The following is a 16910-nucleotide window of genomic DNA, read 5'->3' on the forward strand; positions in this document are numbered from 1 at the left end:
CCAAGCCATCTCTCCAGCCCCACACTAAGGATTTTAAACATATTTCTCTTGTTTTATACCAGAGTATTCTGTTTTTTATCAAAGCTAGGATCTCTCCTCTAAATTTATATACATAATTATACACTTACATGTGTATGTATATAAGTGTGTGTGTGTGTGTGTGTGTGTGTGTGTGTGTGTGTGTATTTCTCGTGTATGTAATCCCTAAGTATGTAACCCTTTGTAGAAATTTCCTCTGTTAATTCCTATGGACATATACAATGTAGCAGTTTAACAATGAACAGAGAGCCCCAGAGCTTTTTAACAGAGTAAATGCCTTTTCAGCCCATGCCTGCCGACAGCCAGAAACCCCAGCCCACGCAGATGTGAGAGCCATCGATCTTCCAGCTTTTGGCTACACTTTAGTCTACACCTGCCATCCGGGATTTTTCCTTGCTGGTGGATCTGAACACAGGACATGTAAAGCAGATATGAAATGGACAGGGAAATCGCCAGTTTGTAAAAGTAAGTCCCTGGTTGAGGTGTGAAAACATACTTCTAAAGAGCCAGGAGGAGATGCTGCCCCTGTGGTCAGGCTAGTGTGCAGGTCAGGGACCCATGACATTGTGATGGAACATCAGTGCCCCATAGACAGTGTTCCACAGTGCCTGGGCTCTGTGTGCTTGGATGTGTGCAGAGTGTCTGACACAAGGAGCAAGACTAATGGATGTGTAGACTTCGTTATTGACTGATTTTAAGTTACAGAGGAAACCTGTTTGGCTGAAGATAAGCATTCTGAGAAAAAAAAGACAATATACACTATGATGTCAGAAAAATGGCATATCTTTAGAATGAGAAGAGTCAGTAAATGCCATTGGCAATCCAAGCATATGTAAAATGAGTGATGTTATTTTTAAGATCACAAGCCATTGGGTGGTGAAACACCAATTTTTCTATTCTTGATACTGGCTCTACTGCAGTATTGCAATTAGCATGGAAACAGTGCCTTTAATCACTCATATGTGCATATGTTTACTAAGGGGAGGACTGAGTCTGAGTCAGATTTGATGAGAAATGTCACCAGCATCTGACCCAGCACACCCTGTGTGACAATCACTGAGCAATGGGTTCAGACATCTCAGAGTACCAAGGCACCCCAGCTTCAGCCTGAATTCCCTGGAGCCCCTATGGTCACACTTTTCAAGTTAGACTCTCATTCCTTATCATAAGTAGAGGAGAACAAATATTTACAAAATAGTTTGCTGTCTAGGATAAGGCATAAGAGCTTAGAAACCTAATTTTGAGCAAACTCAACAATGTATGGGTGAAGAAAGTTGCCATTCTTCAATATTAGCCTACAAATTCACAGATGTAGTGGACTGGATAATGAGGGATTGTGACATGTTCCTCACCTGGGATTCCAGCTGGTGGTGGCAATGTCCACTCAGAGGCTGTCAGGAACTCACCCTTGGCCACCCTCATTTGCAAGGCTCTCTGTTGTAGCACCTTTAGTGCCAACCTCAGTGCTAGAGGCACAAACACGGGCCTCACCACCAAGCTCAGTGTTTCTACAAACACAAGGAGATTCTGCTGTGAATACCTGGGTTTAAAGTGTTTATGCATACAATATTTATAGTTTGTACATTTTTATAAATCCAGAGAAAGGAGAATCGCTTCAATCTGACATTTTTTTCAACCTGATTCCAAAAAATAAATGTTTTTGAAAATGATAATTTGTCTTTTTACTTGTAGGTAAAGGAGTGAGAGAAGTTAATGAAACAGTTACTAAAACTCCAGGTTCGTATACCAGAAGAGTTCTAGCTTTCAACCAAACTGATTTGTTCTCAGTCCTGCATAGTGAAACAATTTTTAGAATTGAAATTTCTGAATCTATTGGTCCCTTTAAAGCACCACACCTGCACACAACTCTGTTTCCTTCACCCCAGTAGCTTGTTAGTAGAATGTCACCACATAAAACAAAGCCTTTGGTGTGGTCACAGAGCTTCATTAGAAGACACACTGGGCATTTTAGCCCCACATGTGGTATGATGGAGAGCCTTATAAATAGGGTTGCAATTCCCCTCCTCGAGGGAGTTAGCATACGCAAGGCATTTGACAGCTTAAAAGTTATTATTTGAGCAGTTCAAATGTGGAGCCCTATTTTTTCCAGTATCTCCATAACTCAGGCATCCTCTGTCTTCTAGAATGAAGGTTTTAGCCTGCCATCAGATATGGTCCCTTGATAGTATGTCATGTGGAGAATCCAATAGATGTCATGCTGTTCCCAGGAAAAGGTATCACAGCTGGAAACCATCTGCATAGTGGATCTGTGTCAGAAACTTAAATGTGCAGCGAATGAAAAAAAAATGTATCCCCAAGTTTTGTTTTAAGCCATGCCTGACTTTGCTTTTAACCAAAAATAGTAAATCTTTGTAAAAATACAAAATGACTTTCCTAGTACTTTCTGCACTCAGGTTTTTAGTCCTAGTTTCTTGGATATAAAACTATATTTCAGAATCCACCTGGAAGGCTGTTTGCAATGCTGATACTTCAAAATGCTACCTACTCCTTTGATTCTCAGATGAGGAAGAAACCTACCAGTGGGATTAGGGGATTCTCTCCAGTCTACACATGAGGAGTAAAAATATGCTTTGAACTTTTGAGTTGTCTTATTTAAATAGAACTTATAAATCAATAACAAAGTCAACACTTTGCAAGGCATCATTTACCCTTAGGGAACTAAACAGAATATGCTTTTGTTATTGTAGGCTTTTATTTGCCAACTTTGCATTACAGATGTTGAAATAGCTATAAACACCTTTGTGGGCACAAACATTAGCATCAATATGCCTTTTATCATTTCACTAAAGGGTAGTGCTAAATAAAATGGGTTCTGGTCAGGGTGGTCCATTATACTATAGCTCAGGGATCCAGTCCTTGCCTTATGCTTGCATGTGACCATCAGTAAGAGAGTGAAGTGAGAAAGCACCCCAGATGAAAATATCTCCTCCATGACCAATGATCATATCTCACCTCAGAGATTGGTACATGATCTAAACCCTAGGTTCTCCCTAATTCTGCACAACTAGGCTTGCCTGTCATAGTGATGTACCCACAGTGGTGGCTTGGGGCAGTGGTTGGACCATATACAACAAAGTCCTCAGCTGAGCATGTAGATTCCAATGCTAAATGCTCACTTTAGAGGCAGTTGTAACATAAAGTAAGGTACTTTGTGGATTTTGGTTGAAGTGAGGGTCCATGTTATAGCCATTTGCAAGTAGAAATATTTAATGTTGGTTATTTATAAGTATATTAAATACTTGTGCTGAGACATCAGCTTTTTACTAATTTAACTTTATTCCAATCTTATCTTTATCAGTAAGTTGGGTGTACCCAAGCCATAGGCAGCTATCAGATTGGATTCTTCCATCATAATTAATTTGCTAGCCTGGTTTCTGTAGGCTTGGCTGGTCTAGGGAGATGGGAAGATGGTCAGATAGTGTGAAAGGGAAGTATCATTATAGATGTTACATACCTGTGACATCATCATCCATCACACCATTAGATTTGCTAAAGGCTATACATTTACAGAGAAATAAATATTTCTCCCCAACAACTCCAACATTGTTGAGACCCATGTCACCTGCAGTCTATTTTGCCTAATTAAATGATAGAGGCATGTTATAAGGTAGAATTCACTGACAGCCATGGTGCTAACTTCGGTGGATATTAACAAGGTGTTGTACTGTACAGTTTTATAATGATATCATCATGCAAATAGGAATTTATATATGACTATTGTCAGGGAGATATAAAAGACAAATTCAATATGTGTATAAACATTGAAAACTAAACAACTATCCCAATTACCTTCGTGCAAATTCCTGTCACAGAGGAATTTTATGTTACAGAGACTCTCTGTCTCTTTTATGTCTGTATTTAAGCAACATATATAAAAGTCACAGTTGAGATTGTCGTGTCTGCCTTTCAAATTAACAATAGACTATATTTTTTTTCATAGAAGTTAGCACAGAGTTCTAGCCATGGGTATGCCTCTTGTTTTCTTAAGGCAGGAGCCATCAAGTACCGGAGAGTGCCAATCAATGTGTTGACAGTGGGGCTCCTGACAGACTGCTAGTGTCATCTCCTCCAGATTTTCCATAGCTGTCAAAGAGTAAATCTGGAAGACAGTGATTTTGAAGTAGTAGTCAGGGGTCGGCCGGGTACATTGCTTACTAGCTAAAACTTAACACAACACTGGTAGAACCAATTCCTGAACCCTCTTACCTGGCATATCCATCAAATCCAGCACAGCCATGCTTCTAAATAACTTCCCAAAGAGCAGTGAGAGCCTCCCCACCTGCCACAAATGTAGTCTCCCTGTTCCTTTGGTGTTTTGCACACACTTCGAGCACAGTTCTCAGGCCACCCATGGCTTTATGTTGTCCTTAGCTGTGCTTCCTCACTGGGCAATCGTATGTCTTCTTGTGTTTTAAAGATGTCTAGATCCCACATCTGTGCCTGTCTTAATGCTGGTCTATCCCCACTTTCACCAACAGTTCCTTCTGATGTGTTTTTCGTCAATTCTGTATGGAAGGGCTATTACGAATATTTAGGAAAAAGACAGCCCGCAACTCTCACTGTGGTCTGGTTCAATGCAACCAGCAGCAAGGTGAATGCGACCTTCAGCACAGCCTCACAGGTGCAGCTGGAACTGACAGGTATGTATGTGGCAGAGTGTCTCCTTAGAGAGGGCCTCGAGCACATCGTCTAACCAAAATGGTGCTGGCTTGGCCTATGCTGGATGCTATTGGAGCCCTCAGCAACCATAGTCTGTTCCTACTAGTTTTTCCTTCCAAGGATTGTGGCACTGACACAGAAATGGGACTCTTTTTTAGTTACATACATGAATTCCCCATTTATATCCAGAACTCCATGACTCTGCATTAAGTTGCTGGGTGTCATGTTCCTTGACTTGCCATGTTCCTTATGAGTTTTGTCTTAGTTTGATAGGAGGCCAGAGTGATAAAGAAAGCTCTGGTTTATGGGTCAAGCATTTCTCATGTAGCATCAGACCTGGGAGGTGTTTGAATCCAGGGACACTCAAGCTTTCCAGAGTAGGGTTTCTAAAGTGGAATTACCAGAGGATGGAAGGAGGTGATGTCCATGGAGCACTTGCTGGACATATGACATTTTTCTTTTGGGAGCTTCATTAAAAAGTGAAGATACATTTGTTATCTCTCCTTTCATCTTGTAGAACTGGGGTCCAAGTTCAAACTTTTGGAGGCTAAATGCATGAAAAAAAGAGATGACAGCATTTGCCTGTGGTAGGAAAGTTCCTGCCCAAAATGAGGCTCAGGTGACTTGTCAGTTGACAGCGAGTCCCTCCCACTTGGGTATCTGCTTATGGAACTCACTCATGGGGTGTTCGGATTTGCCTCTCTAGGAATTGATCATGGATTCATGTGTTTCCAGTGCAACTTTACCTATCATGGTCCCTAACCCTCTATCCTCTCTGCCTCTTAAACATGACAGGCTCAGCACTATTTACTTACTGTAAATACACTGTTTGTGTATTCCTCCTTTGGTGGGGCCCTATTTGCTGGTGCAAGGCATGTTTCCATCACATCTCTGTAGACAGCACCACAGTCATCCCCATGTAAGTGTAGCTACTTGGCCGCTCTGCCTGCCTCTTGGGCTATCCTCAAAATCTCCCACCATGATGCTTTTCCTATGAACAGGGCAAGCCATCTCTAAAAGAGCTGTGTTTTGAATTAGGGTTTTGGTCTGTTTTCTCTACACACCCCTGTCTTCTGAAGCAAATAAAATATGAATGAAAATGCTGTTCTTTCCATCAGAAGGTTTGAGTTCACATTAATTTCAGTTTTTTAGTGGACAGCAGTGTTGAGTGCAGTGCAATGGTATATCTGTTTGATAAAGATTCATTCAAGGATTTTGATAAGAAGTGATTTCTCCAATCCCACAGTGGTAAAAATGCTGAGACTTAGTCTTAAAAATAAAACTTATATTTATGTGTTCTGTTGTCTGTGGCTTGATTTCCCCACCTTAACTGGTTCTTATCTGATGGGAGAATGGTCAAGTCACTGACCCTGACTTCCTCAGTGTAGGGATGACAACTGTGACATTTTTTCAGGGGTATACAAGAAGGAAGAGGCCCACCTGCTTCTGAAAGCTTTTCTTATCAAAGGCCCAGCAGATATTTTTGTCAGCAAGTTTGAAAATGACAACTGGGGACTCGATGGCTATGTAAGTACTTTCATGAAGTTTTCCATGTGGTCCTCATGCTCTGAGGTCTTGATAGAAGAGTGCATGACCCACTGAGAATTCTAGGCAGAGGACTCACTGCCCATCCCTCTGGAACTCAGAAGGTACCCCTCTACTATGACCACCATTCACACCATTTGATACTAACAGCAACAAATACTCTGAGATGAGAAATAAGTTGGTCCAGAGTTAATGGGTAGTTGCTGCTGAGGGCAAATAGGTTCTTCAGTCTAGGCTGTGCTCTGCTAATGCCACAGCCTTCACTATCAGAACTGTGGACATTCCAAGACCACCTAGAAAATTCCCCGAGGGCTTAAAAAAGTCATGACCAACAAACACAGAAAGCAAAAAGGTCATGTGTCTGTCCACTTGGTGTTTTTTTCTCTGCATGTTTGATATTTGTTGTATTCCAGTTCGCTATCTAACAAAGTTACACAGCCTCGTATAGTGCTCTCTAGACTGTAGTTCAAAATGAATTCACATAATGTGGGTTGTGCCCTAATACATGGTGTTCCTTGTTGGTGAAGGTCATTGCCATGTGACCTTGTAGAATGGATGATCATGTTAGGAATCAAACTGGGACCATGACCCTGCCTATGTTGCTCTAACTTTAACTCTATACTGACTTTTCAGTTTCCCTATGTTACTAAAAGTAGTTGGGGGAAAATTACACTCTGAGGATCCAATATCTAAATCTGAGTGGTAACAGTTATAATTGGGTGACGGCTTAGTTTGCTCTCTTTTTTCTTATGCTTTGCCCTCCTTCCTGCCTACCAGGTGTCCTCAGGACTTGAGAGAGGGGGATTCTCCTTCCAGGGTGATATACACGGAAAAGACTTTGGGAAGTTCAAGCTGGAAAGACAAGGTAAACATACTTTCTTGGTTTGTTTGTCTGTCAATGCAAAGATTAATTGGGCCATTAAATGATCCTACTGAGAATAAAGTGGAAAGAGGTGACTCAAAAGGTGAATGGGAGTAATAGAGGTGTCAGTCAGGTCTTATAAATGTATTTTTATGAATTTTTTGAGAATTTCATGTAACATATAACCCTTCTCCCACAACACCTCCCAGATCCACTCCTTCCTCCCCACCCACCCAACTTTAGAATGACTCACTCAGATTCCAAAGAGTGCTTTTTCTGTGCTCTCCATGTTCTGTTCTGGTGGAGGCCATTATCCATGTCCACGACAAGGAAGTGGAAGCATTTATGAAATGAGATTAGCACCATGTTTTTTTCCCCCTGGAACAGAATAAACTGCTCTACTTGCTTGTTATACTGTCGTCACCACATTGATTTTTGTGAAGATGAATATTGCCTTGTAGACTTTGGTCCTAGAGACATACAGAGGAAACCAGTATGGGACTGTGAACTGGAATGACTGCCACTGATGGCACATTTACAGGACTGCTATCAGGATACCCAGGGCAAGGAAGGAAAGAGGTCACCTATTTAGAGGTTACTAAACAAAAATAATCAGTAAGGACAGGCTACTATAAAATATTACCTTTCTGACATTCCAAATTCAGTCCTCCAATCAGAAGAACTTAAATGAGTGTCAGCAGTGACTGAGGCAGTCTTTCAAAATGTACTTTTTATCTGGGTGTAATGGAATCAAACAAATGCATTAGACTAACACTAGCCATAGCTAAAGTTTTCCCCTATTCTAGGCCAAATCCGGCTCTCATTTGCCCTCCTTCCTTTCTTTTTACCACCCTCTGGCAATGATCAAACACACACACACACACACACACACACACACACACACACACACACACACCAGTGAGCCTCTCTAGCAATCACAGGCACATCCGTGTTTACCCATCCAGTGGAGGATGAAGGCATCATAGATTCTAGCATGAGTTCATCACATTATACCATTCTTTTTAACAGAACAAAATAACAGAAAATAATAGCTTGCATTAACAAGAAATCTTTATTCCCCTGGGATGGTGACCTTATTGTCAAAAAGAAACAATTTGCTTTAGAAAATAATTTGGATCCCAAGTGAGTCTCCCTTTCAGCTAATTAGAAAAACCAATGTTTTAGTGATGCCCCAGTGGCCATCATTCATTTAAGAATGCTGGATAAACCTATATATATATATATATATATATATATATATATATATATATATATATGGATGAAAATAACAACCTCCTAATTGTCCCCAGTCAGTAGATAAACCAAATAAAAGTGATTATGGTTGAACAGATATTGAAATCAAATTAATCCGAAAGACAAATTTAAAGTGGTAACATCCACAAGAAAATTGGTGTCAATCAGTTTCCACGGGAAAAATGAATGATTCCCCAGTACACAGAGAATGAGAGGAAATCTCTGAACGTGTCTGTATATAGAATACATAAAGGACTCGTGGTCCCGTATCCTAGATGCTGATGCCCAAGCCAACCACATTGGAAACTGAGAGCCTATGTTTCCCAGACTATAAACAAATAGACAACAAGGCCATAGAAGATGTGGGGTGTTTTGTTAGCTTCTTCTCTTGTCACTGGGATAAAATATTCTGACAGAAACAGCTTGAGGGAGAAAGGCTTCCTTCTGGTTCATAGTTCAGATTACAGTCCATCATGGCGGGAAGTAAAGCAGGAGCTTTGAGGGAGCTGGTCACATGTCGTACACAATCAGAAAACAGAGAGTAATGAATATTTGCACAGTTTGCTCTTACCACTTGCACAGTCCAGTATCCCCGCCATGGACTAATACCACCACACAGGGGAGTAGCTCTTCCCACGTCGATCTGGACGATTCCCCACAGACATACCCCGATCTCATCCAGCTGGCAAATGAGATGAACTGTCCCAGACAAGACTAGTCGATGGGGAAATGCAAATCAAAACTACACTAAGACACTACTTTGCAAGCACTATTATAGCTGGGAAACAAAGTCAAAATAAGTTCTGTCAAAGGGACAGAGAGATTGGAGTTCAGATTCTGCCAGTAGAATGTGAAGCAGTACAAATGCTGTGAAAGCAACAGGAAGTTTATCAGAATTAGACACAGAGTGACGTAGATAGAGAACTGCACCCCTCCTTGTCCTGCTGGATGCCTGTTCTTACACACATGTCCCAGATGCTTCTAGCATTATCTTTATCATCACTCAAGAGGAAACTTTTCAAAAGTCCATCAACTAAGGGATAAGAAAAGTGTGGTGCATACATTGATACAATAGAATACCAGTCTGCTTTAGAAAAATAGTAAAATTTGGATGCTTGATGGGATGGAGGAACCTGTAAGCTATGAGGCTAGGTGAAAATTCTAGAGGATTCCATTTTCATAGTAGGCTGGAACAGGAAACTCCACAGAGAGCAAGTTGGATGAGTAAACCATCTTCAGGAAAGAACACTGAGTGGTTTTACTGTGGGATGGAAATTCTGAATCTTTCATTCATCTTTAAAACATATTGTATAGTTTTTTGCCTAGACAATATACAATAACTTCAAATTTCAATTACTTTTGTCTTCTAGATCCTTCCAACTCTGATGCAGATTCTTCAAATCATTACCAGGGCACCAGCAGCGGCTCCGTGGCAGCTGCAATTCTTGTTCCCTTCTTTGCTCTAATTTTATCAGGGTTTGCATTTTACCTCTACAAACACAGGTACTGCAGAGGTGTGAGTTACCTTCCAGTGTTCTTGGTGTGGTATGTTGCTTTGAGCAATGGCGTGCTTGAATTTACATGCACTTATATTTTATATTGCTTAACAGTTGATAAGGTATGCTTCCTTATATGCAGGCATGCTCCCTTATATATGAATGTGTAGACTTCAGGGTTCCTGTGGATGATTTTTGTTTTGTTCCATTGTTTTACATCATTTGATTTTATCTGTTTTGTCAGCAGGGTATGTCTAAGTAATTAGCTTTAAAGGAATGAATGTCTGATCTAAAAATAAGCATATGCTGGTAGCCAGGACTAAGGATATCAGAGCCTTGGGAGAGTTGCAGTCTTCTAGCAGGAGAGGCAAATACTGGTTCTCCTCGCCCTTTCCACTCTATGAATCAAAGATTTATATATTTTGATGGTTTTATTCCTTTAACAAATTAGGAAGTTCTTGATGTGTCTGAGTGACTACCTGTGCTCCATTCCCTGAAAAGATGCATTGACATCTATTAAATTGGAATCCTTATTAATGGGAAAATGTCAGAACTCGGGGTGGGGATTGGAGATATTTGGATGAGTGGGTACTTTTCTTTGGGGTTAATATTCATGCACAGAATTTAAAAAATCCTTCTGGGCAGGCTGGAGATGCACCTCTGCTGATGGAGCACTTGTGGAGGATGCACAAAACCCTGAGTCCCATTCCACTACATGCCTGTAATCCCAGCATCCGGGAGATGAAGGCAGGTAGACCAGCAGTTCAGTGTTATCTCAACTACATAGAAAGTTTGAGGCTAGCCTGGGCTACATGAGACAGTCTAAAATAAATAAGCAAACACAGGTTGTGGAGAATTCAAAGTCCGTGTGTGTGTGTGTGTGTGTGTGTGTGTGTGTGTGTGTGTGTGTGTGTGTGTGTGTTCTCTACATGGATAATATAATTCTGGGAAAACTTGTTATATGCCAAATCATTCTAAAATTCTATTTGAGTTTTTTGAGTAGTAGCATTTTATAAAAATAGCACAATTATGACCCCCAGAAACAAGGTTAGATCTTAAGTGTGTGGCATGTTTGCTTATATAATGCACAAATTTCCACTTAATCTTTGTTATACAAACAAAACCCAAATGAGGGTATTTTTAAAAATAAATATGTAATGAATTCTTTAAATGCTACCTTACACTTAAGACAACATAAGACTCTAAACCTATCAGTAGTTTGTAGCAATCTCTTTGCCTGCCTATGGCTATCAGTATTCTTCCCTTACAAACACAACCACATGAAAGAAATCCCAGATTTTAGTCACTTTCTACACAGCTTGGTCCTGGAACCCTGACTAAGATGTTAAGGGAATTAAGAAGGAAGAGACATGAAGATCCATGCATAGAAAAGCTGGGTCATACTTGCTTACCTGGAGCAGCACCAACCATGCTGTAACCCAGAACCTTAGCACATTTATTACATATAACACTAGGTGGGAAATCTGTGGTGGGGCGCAATCTCAGGTTGCAGTTTTTGGAGGAGGAAGCTTCTAATTTTTGCACATACTGTCAACATTCACAATTGGACCAAAGGAAGGTCTTGCCATCCCTTTAAGCTTTATTTCCATGGGAAAGGCCTTTCCAGTCCCATGTGGCTGAGTCATAGGGTCCTTGATATGCCTGTGCCCATGTGAAAAGATACACATTTACCCAAGGCTTCCTCTGCTCCCCATAGCCACATTTTTATCATTTATTTTGAAGAAAACAGTACCCTGACAACAAATCTTTGGAGAATTCGTCTCTCTTTCTACTGATGTTACAGCCACCATGTGTCCCACAGTACAGTGGCGGGAAGCACTTTTATTTTAAAGAGGCAGAAGTTAAGATGCTGCTTCTTTAGGAGTTCCCTGCATGTTGACAGTTACAACAGGAATTCATAATCCCTGCAAATTCCTTTTCCAGCCATCTAGTGTCTTTACCACAAGGACATGTCTGTGTTGTTAGAATGACTTCCCTCCCTTTTGCCCCTGTCAGCCAAGAGACTGGTTCTCTCTTAGCCCTGAGAGTAGCTGGACAAGTCCCTGTGTGTCAGAGAGTCAGTCCTAAGGCTGTCCCTGAGAGGCTAACACCTGTGGGTCAGAATCGATTGTCCTTGCCAAAGACAATACTGTACAATCATCAATATTCATCTGGGAGTTAAATGAGTTCTGATTGTTTCTGAAGTCCTAGACAAGGAAGCATGGGGTGTATTTAGAACATTACAGCATTTGATTTTAAACCCAGGAGCTTCCTGCCAAATGTCAGTGGTCAGATGCTCCCACCAGTGGATGTGGGGAGTGGCTCCCACATGGACACCAGCTAGCAGGACCACTGCCTTCTCCAGTGAGTGGAGCCTTGGATGTCACTGTGACAGATCCCTCCACCTCATCCCATATAAACTGAACGGGCTGCATAGGGAATGTAGGAAGAAACCAGCTTTCCTCTCAGGTTCTCTGAAGATCCAGTGAGGCCAGTGTGATGAGCATGTCTATAAGATCTGTTGTCTCTCTACCTCCAACCATGTTAGCAAGATGAAAATTTTTGATAAAGAAAGGCTGTGGTGAGACAGTGTGCCAGCCCTTCGCTAGGTGATTTTCTTCTTAGTTCTAGCTATGAGCACTAAGTTTTTAGAGTTCTTGTAGTGTCTATCCTTCAGCTCCAGCAGACAAAGACATTCTCCAATGACGTGGTTGGGTATTGCTTTAAAGATGCCCTGGCAGGCTGGAGCTCTTTTCCCTCATTCTTCTACAGTGGGAAGAGGCCCTCAGTCAGAGCCCATGGTTGTCATGCAACCTATCAATGGGCTAGACCTGGCCTCTGGCTGCATCTCTTCCTCTGTCCCTGTATTTCTCTATCACTGAGAGAACAGGGATACTCTGGTCCAAGTGGCTGAATACCAACTTCAGGCAGGTCCTTCGTTCATTAACATTGAATGAGATTGGTTTGCTGACTAGTGCTTCCCAAGTGTTTTCCAAATTCAATGTCACTGGCATCTCCAACTCCAAAGACAGCTGCAGAGAGATGCTCTGCTGACAGAGACCAATTTTCTGAAGACCACACACTTTTTCTCTTTATCCTTCTGTTAATGAACAAATTAAAACAAGAGATAGTCAGTGAGTAAGTCCTAGGGATGAATGTGTTTTTCCATCTGCTCTCAGGTGGCTGTGACACCTATGAGCTTATGTACATGGACGTGATATTTTCCGCACATAATGTATAGTTCTTACCTGGTTTCTTCTGAGATAAAGGGAAGGGGAAGATGGCTAGATGCATTTAGATTATTTTCTTCCCTTTTCTTTTTTGTGTGGTGTGTTCTGGGTATATGAGTATTATGTGTACATTTTTAGTTGGTGTGCACAGGTATGCATACAGGTACACATGCATACATGCATCTGTGTATGTAGACCAGAGGTCTACACTGGGTCTGTTCTTCTCCAGCTCTCCATCTTACTTTTTTAAACACAATCTCTCACTGAACCTGGAGCTCACCAATTTGGTTTGGATGATTGCAAGCCAGATAGTTCCAGGTACCTACCTGTCTCTATCTTCCCAGTGCTGGTATTACAGATGTGTGCCACTGCATCTGGCTTTTTATGTGAGACTTTGAACTCAGGCCTCTGTGCTTGTGAGTAAATATCTTAGTGATAAGGTTGTCTACCCAGTCCCACATTTATTTCTGTTTTACTCTAAAACCCCTCTTTTAAACATGAATTATGAGCAGAGGGCTTCTTTTAATCACAACGTATAGAAACATTTTAATAATGAGTTTCATTTCAATGTATAGGCTCTTTCAAACATATTTATTTCTTGTGTTTTATATGTGAGGGCTTGCCTGTTTGTATGCATGTACACCACGTGTATGCAGTACCTATGGAATCCAGGAGAGGGCAACCAAAGTTACAGGCATTGTGAGCTGCCACGTGGGTGCTGGGAATCAAACCTGGATCCTCCAAAGCAAGTGCTCTTAACTGCCGAGCTATCTCTCCAGCCTCAAACAGGCTTATATTTGACCCACAAGAGGAAAAAAAATCATGACAGTATAAAAGTAACCAGCATTTGGTTAATGCTGGTAAAGCTGATGAACTTATTTGAAATTGAAATGGCTTTGAGTGACCCATGGGATGAGCATGAATTTCACAGTTTTGAAGACTGCAATGGCTTCACTAAGTCCTTTAGCTTACGAGTAGTAGAGATTATTCCAGACCAAACATCTCCTTGCCTGCTGGCTTTGGAGGTTCTCCAGACCTTCATTTAGTACATAGACAGTGTTTTTATTTGGGTAAATTATTTCCAACTTTATGTTCTATCTACAGTCCCAGCCACCAAATTTTAAGAAGTCAAGTGTGATGAAGTAGCTGCTTCATCACCCCACCCTCTCCATAACCTTACAGGAAGACTTCTTGTTGAGGAAGCATGGAGACTGAGTGGAGGCTGGGAAACCAGCCTGTGCCGTTGTAGTGAAGGATCTGACTATGTGTTCTCTTTTCTCTTTAGAACAAGACCAAAAGTTCAGTACAATGGCTATGCTGGCCATGAGAACAGTAATGGACAAGCTTCATTTGAAAACCCCATGTATGATACAAACTTAAAACCCACAGAGGCCAAGGCTGTGAGGTTTGACACGACTCTGAACACAGTGTGTACAGTGGTATAGCCCTCAGTGCCCCCTAGGACCGATTCATAGCCATACCTCTGATGGACAAGCAGTAAAATCCTTTGGTGCCATATACAACCCTCCCTTCTACTCTTGCCTTGCTGCAGCAACCTTGGCCATCATCTGCTGGCATAGTACGTGGAAATTTCTTCTCAGTCATGACCAAGTCTTCTGAGGGTCAAATTGCAAACACATCTTCACCTGGGAAGTGGATTATAAAAGCCTGCTGCATCGACCAGAAATCAAGACACCAACACTGGCTAGGGCGAGGGCAAAGAAGACTGCAGTCGTACAAGCGGGTGGTACTTCATGCCTCTGACTTTTGTGTCTCTGTGTGGCCAGGATGCCTTTGGATATATTCTTCTGAGTACATGGATACATCCTTCAGGTGCGGCGACAAAATGGTAGCAACTCGATATGTGTTTTGTGTTTTTCTTTTCTTTTTCGCCCTACTCACTGGACACGAATTCTCCACAAAAGAAATACCTTCCTGGAGAAGACACCTTCAGGAAAATGCACACATGTGCACTTGCTTCAGTCTGCCCTGCCTGAGACATGACAAGCTCTGAGGATCTTCCGGCTCCCCTGGGCATCCACCAATCACTAGGGATGTTTGCAGATCTCATAATCAGCTGTTCCATCCCAGAATTTTTGATTCTCAACATTTTGCACTCGTGTGTTAATAATGACTGGAGTCTTTGAATAAACTATTTACACAGGGTTTATATACACTATACATTGTACATACGCATTTTCTCGTATTGCATTGTCAAGCAAAAGATGCCACCCTCAGTTGAGCTGGGTTTAAGGGAAAGTATCCCTAGACGCGGCACAGATTTTGAAAAGGAGATAGTACTCTGAAGAAGTTATTTTATTATTGTTTTTGTTAGCCACATTTGTGTGTCAAATTCATTGCCAACTTCTGATGGCTTAAATGAAGCCTTTTCTTTCCCTTGTTTTCTCTCTTTCACATACTACTGTTTATGCCATGCTAATCAACAACAGGGGTCTCCAACGATGTCTGTTTTCCGTGTACAGATGTGAATAGTAATTTATTTTAGGTAGCTCGTAAGCTCTCAGTTCACAGTGCAGTTTTTCCTTCCAGGTTGTTTTCTTTCTCTGTTCTGTAGCATCACCTTCCCATGCTGCACTGCAAGTTTATCTCACAGCCACACCCAAGCTCAGAGGAAATCAAAAGGGAATCCAAGTCAAAATCAGAATCTGAAGGGCACAGCCTCATGATGATCTGTTTTATAGATTATTTGCCTTTCTTGCAAAAAAATTCATTGCAATGATTTTTTAAACGTAAAATTCCTTATTGATAGACTACCCGTTGTGGTATAAATAAGATAAGTGGCATGGCCAACAAGGATAAAATAAACAGCCTGTAGAGAAGGCAGGGCCAGAGAAATGTCTGTAAGAAATTCAAAGAGAAGATCATGTTTATTTTTATTTATATTTGTTTGATAAAAGTATTTTTGGAAAGATAATGCTTATTTTATTATTTGATGTATCATACACAGTCAACATTGTAACAATTTCCCCTTTGCACATCCCAGATTTGCACTGATAGAAGGGTCAGGATGTTATGCTGACATTCTGTTTGCTGTGGTGACTACATTCATGCCTAGCTTTAAGATGGATGTATCTGTCTATCTACCTGATGTGTTAAATGTAGGACTTCCCAGAGGACCTGTGGGAAAGAAGCCCACTAAGATATCATCTTGCTGCTTTGGAAATTCTGAAATCTGAGCATTCCAGAGGCCCCACTGGGCCCCTCTAGCCTGCTTTTGTAGCAAGGGCTATCTGTTGTATGTCTGGGTTCCTGACCTCTTCTGGTGACCACTGGGTTCCATATTGCAGGAGTCCATGTCCTAGGAAGGGGTGTTGGCACAGGTTCCTCTGGCCAGGCTGACATGCATGGGCCTCTTCTGTGTCCACAGAGGTTCATTGGGTCCCTGAGAAATCCAGATGATGCCATCAAGAATGTGCTCCTAACCACACATTGAGTCAAAACAAGACAGAAAATGGCAGAATGTCCAAGGACTGTAGTGCGCAAGGGAGAACAGGGTCACTATATATATATATATATTAGATGTATATAGAAACACACACATGCACACACACACACACACACACAAACACACACACACACACACACACACACACACATATATATATATATATATTGTACATAACTAAGTTTGAGTCACTCTGACTAGGTGCAAAATGCTGATTTCGGAGTCTAAACTAATGTCTCTGTCCCCACATCCTTGGCCTCTTTGCTGGCCACATGTTAAGAAGACAACTCAGACAGGGCATATATACAGGCAAGCAGCCACATTATCAGACCAGTGTC

The 16910-nt window shown here is 41.4% G+C and overlaps 1 protein-coding gene across 1 annotated transcript in view; it reads left to right on the forward strand.

The window, feature by feature from the left end:
* Csmd1 (CUB and Sushi multiple domains 1) overlaps positions 1 to 14551 on the forward strand; it is a 1205306-nt gene extending 1190755 nt beyond the window's left edge. Inside the window, exons 64-70 of the mRNA XM_027388213.2 lie at positions 325 to 504; positions 1732 to 1776; positions 4539 to 4700; positions 6134 to 6246; positions 7042 to 7129; positions 9751 to 9883; positions 14392 to 14551. Of these exons, the coding sequence (XP_027244014.1) occupies positions 325 to 504; positions 1732 to 1776; positions 4539 to 4700; positions 6134 to 6246; positions 7042 to 7129; positions 9751 to 9883; positions 14392 to 14551 (881 nt within the window). The remainder of the gene's footprint in view (positions 1 to 324; positions 505 to 1731; positions 1777 to 4538; positions 4701 to 6133; positions 6247 to 7041; positions 7130 to 9750; positions 9884 to 14391) is intronic.
* Positions 14552 to 16910: the final 2359 nt, after the last annotated feature.

This window comes from Cricetulus griseus (assembly GCF_003668045.3).
Source record: "Cricetulus griseus strain 17A/GY chromosome 1 unlocalized genomic scaffold, alternate assembly CriGri-PICRH-1.0 chr1_1, whole genome shotgun sequence".
NCBI lineage: Eukaryota > Metazoa > Chordata > Mammalia > Rodentia > Cricetidae > Cricetulus > Cricetulus griseus.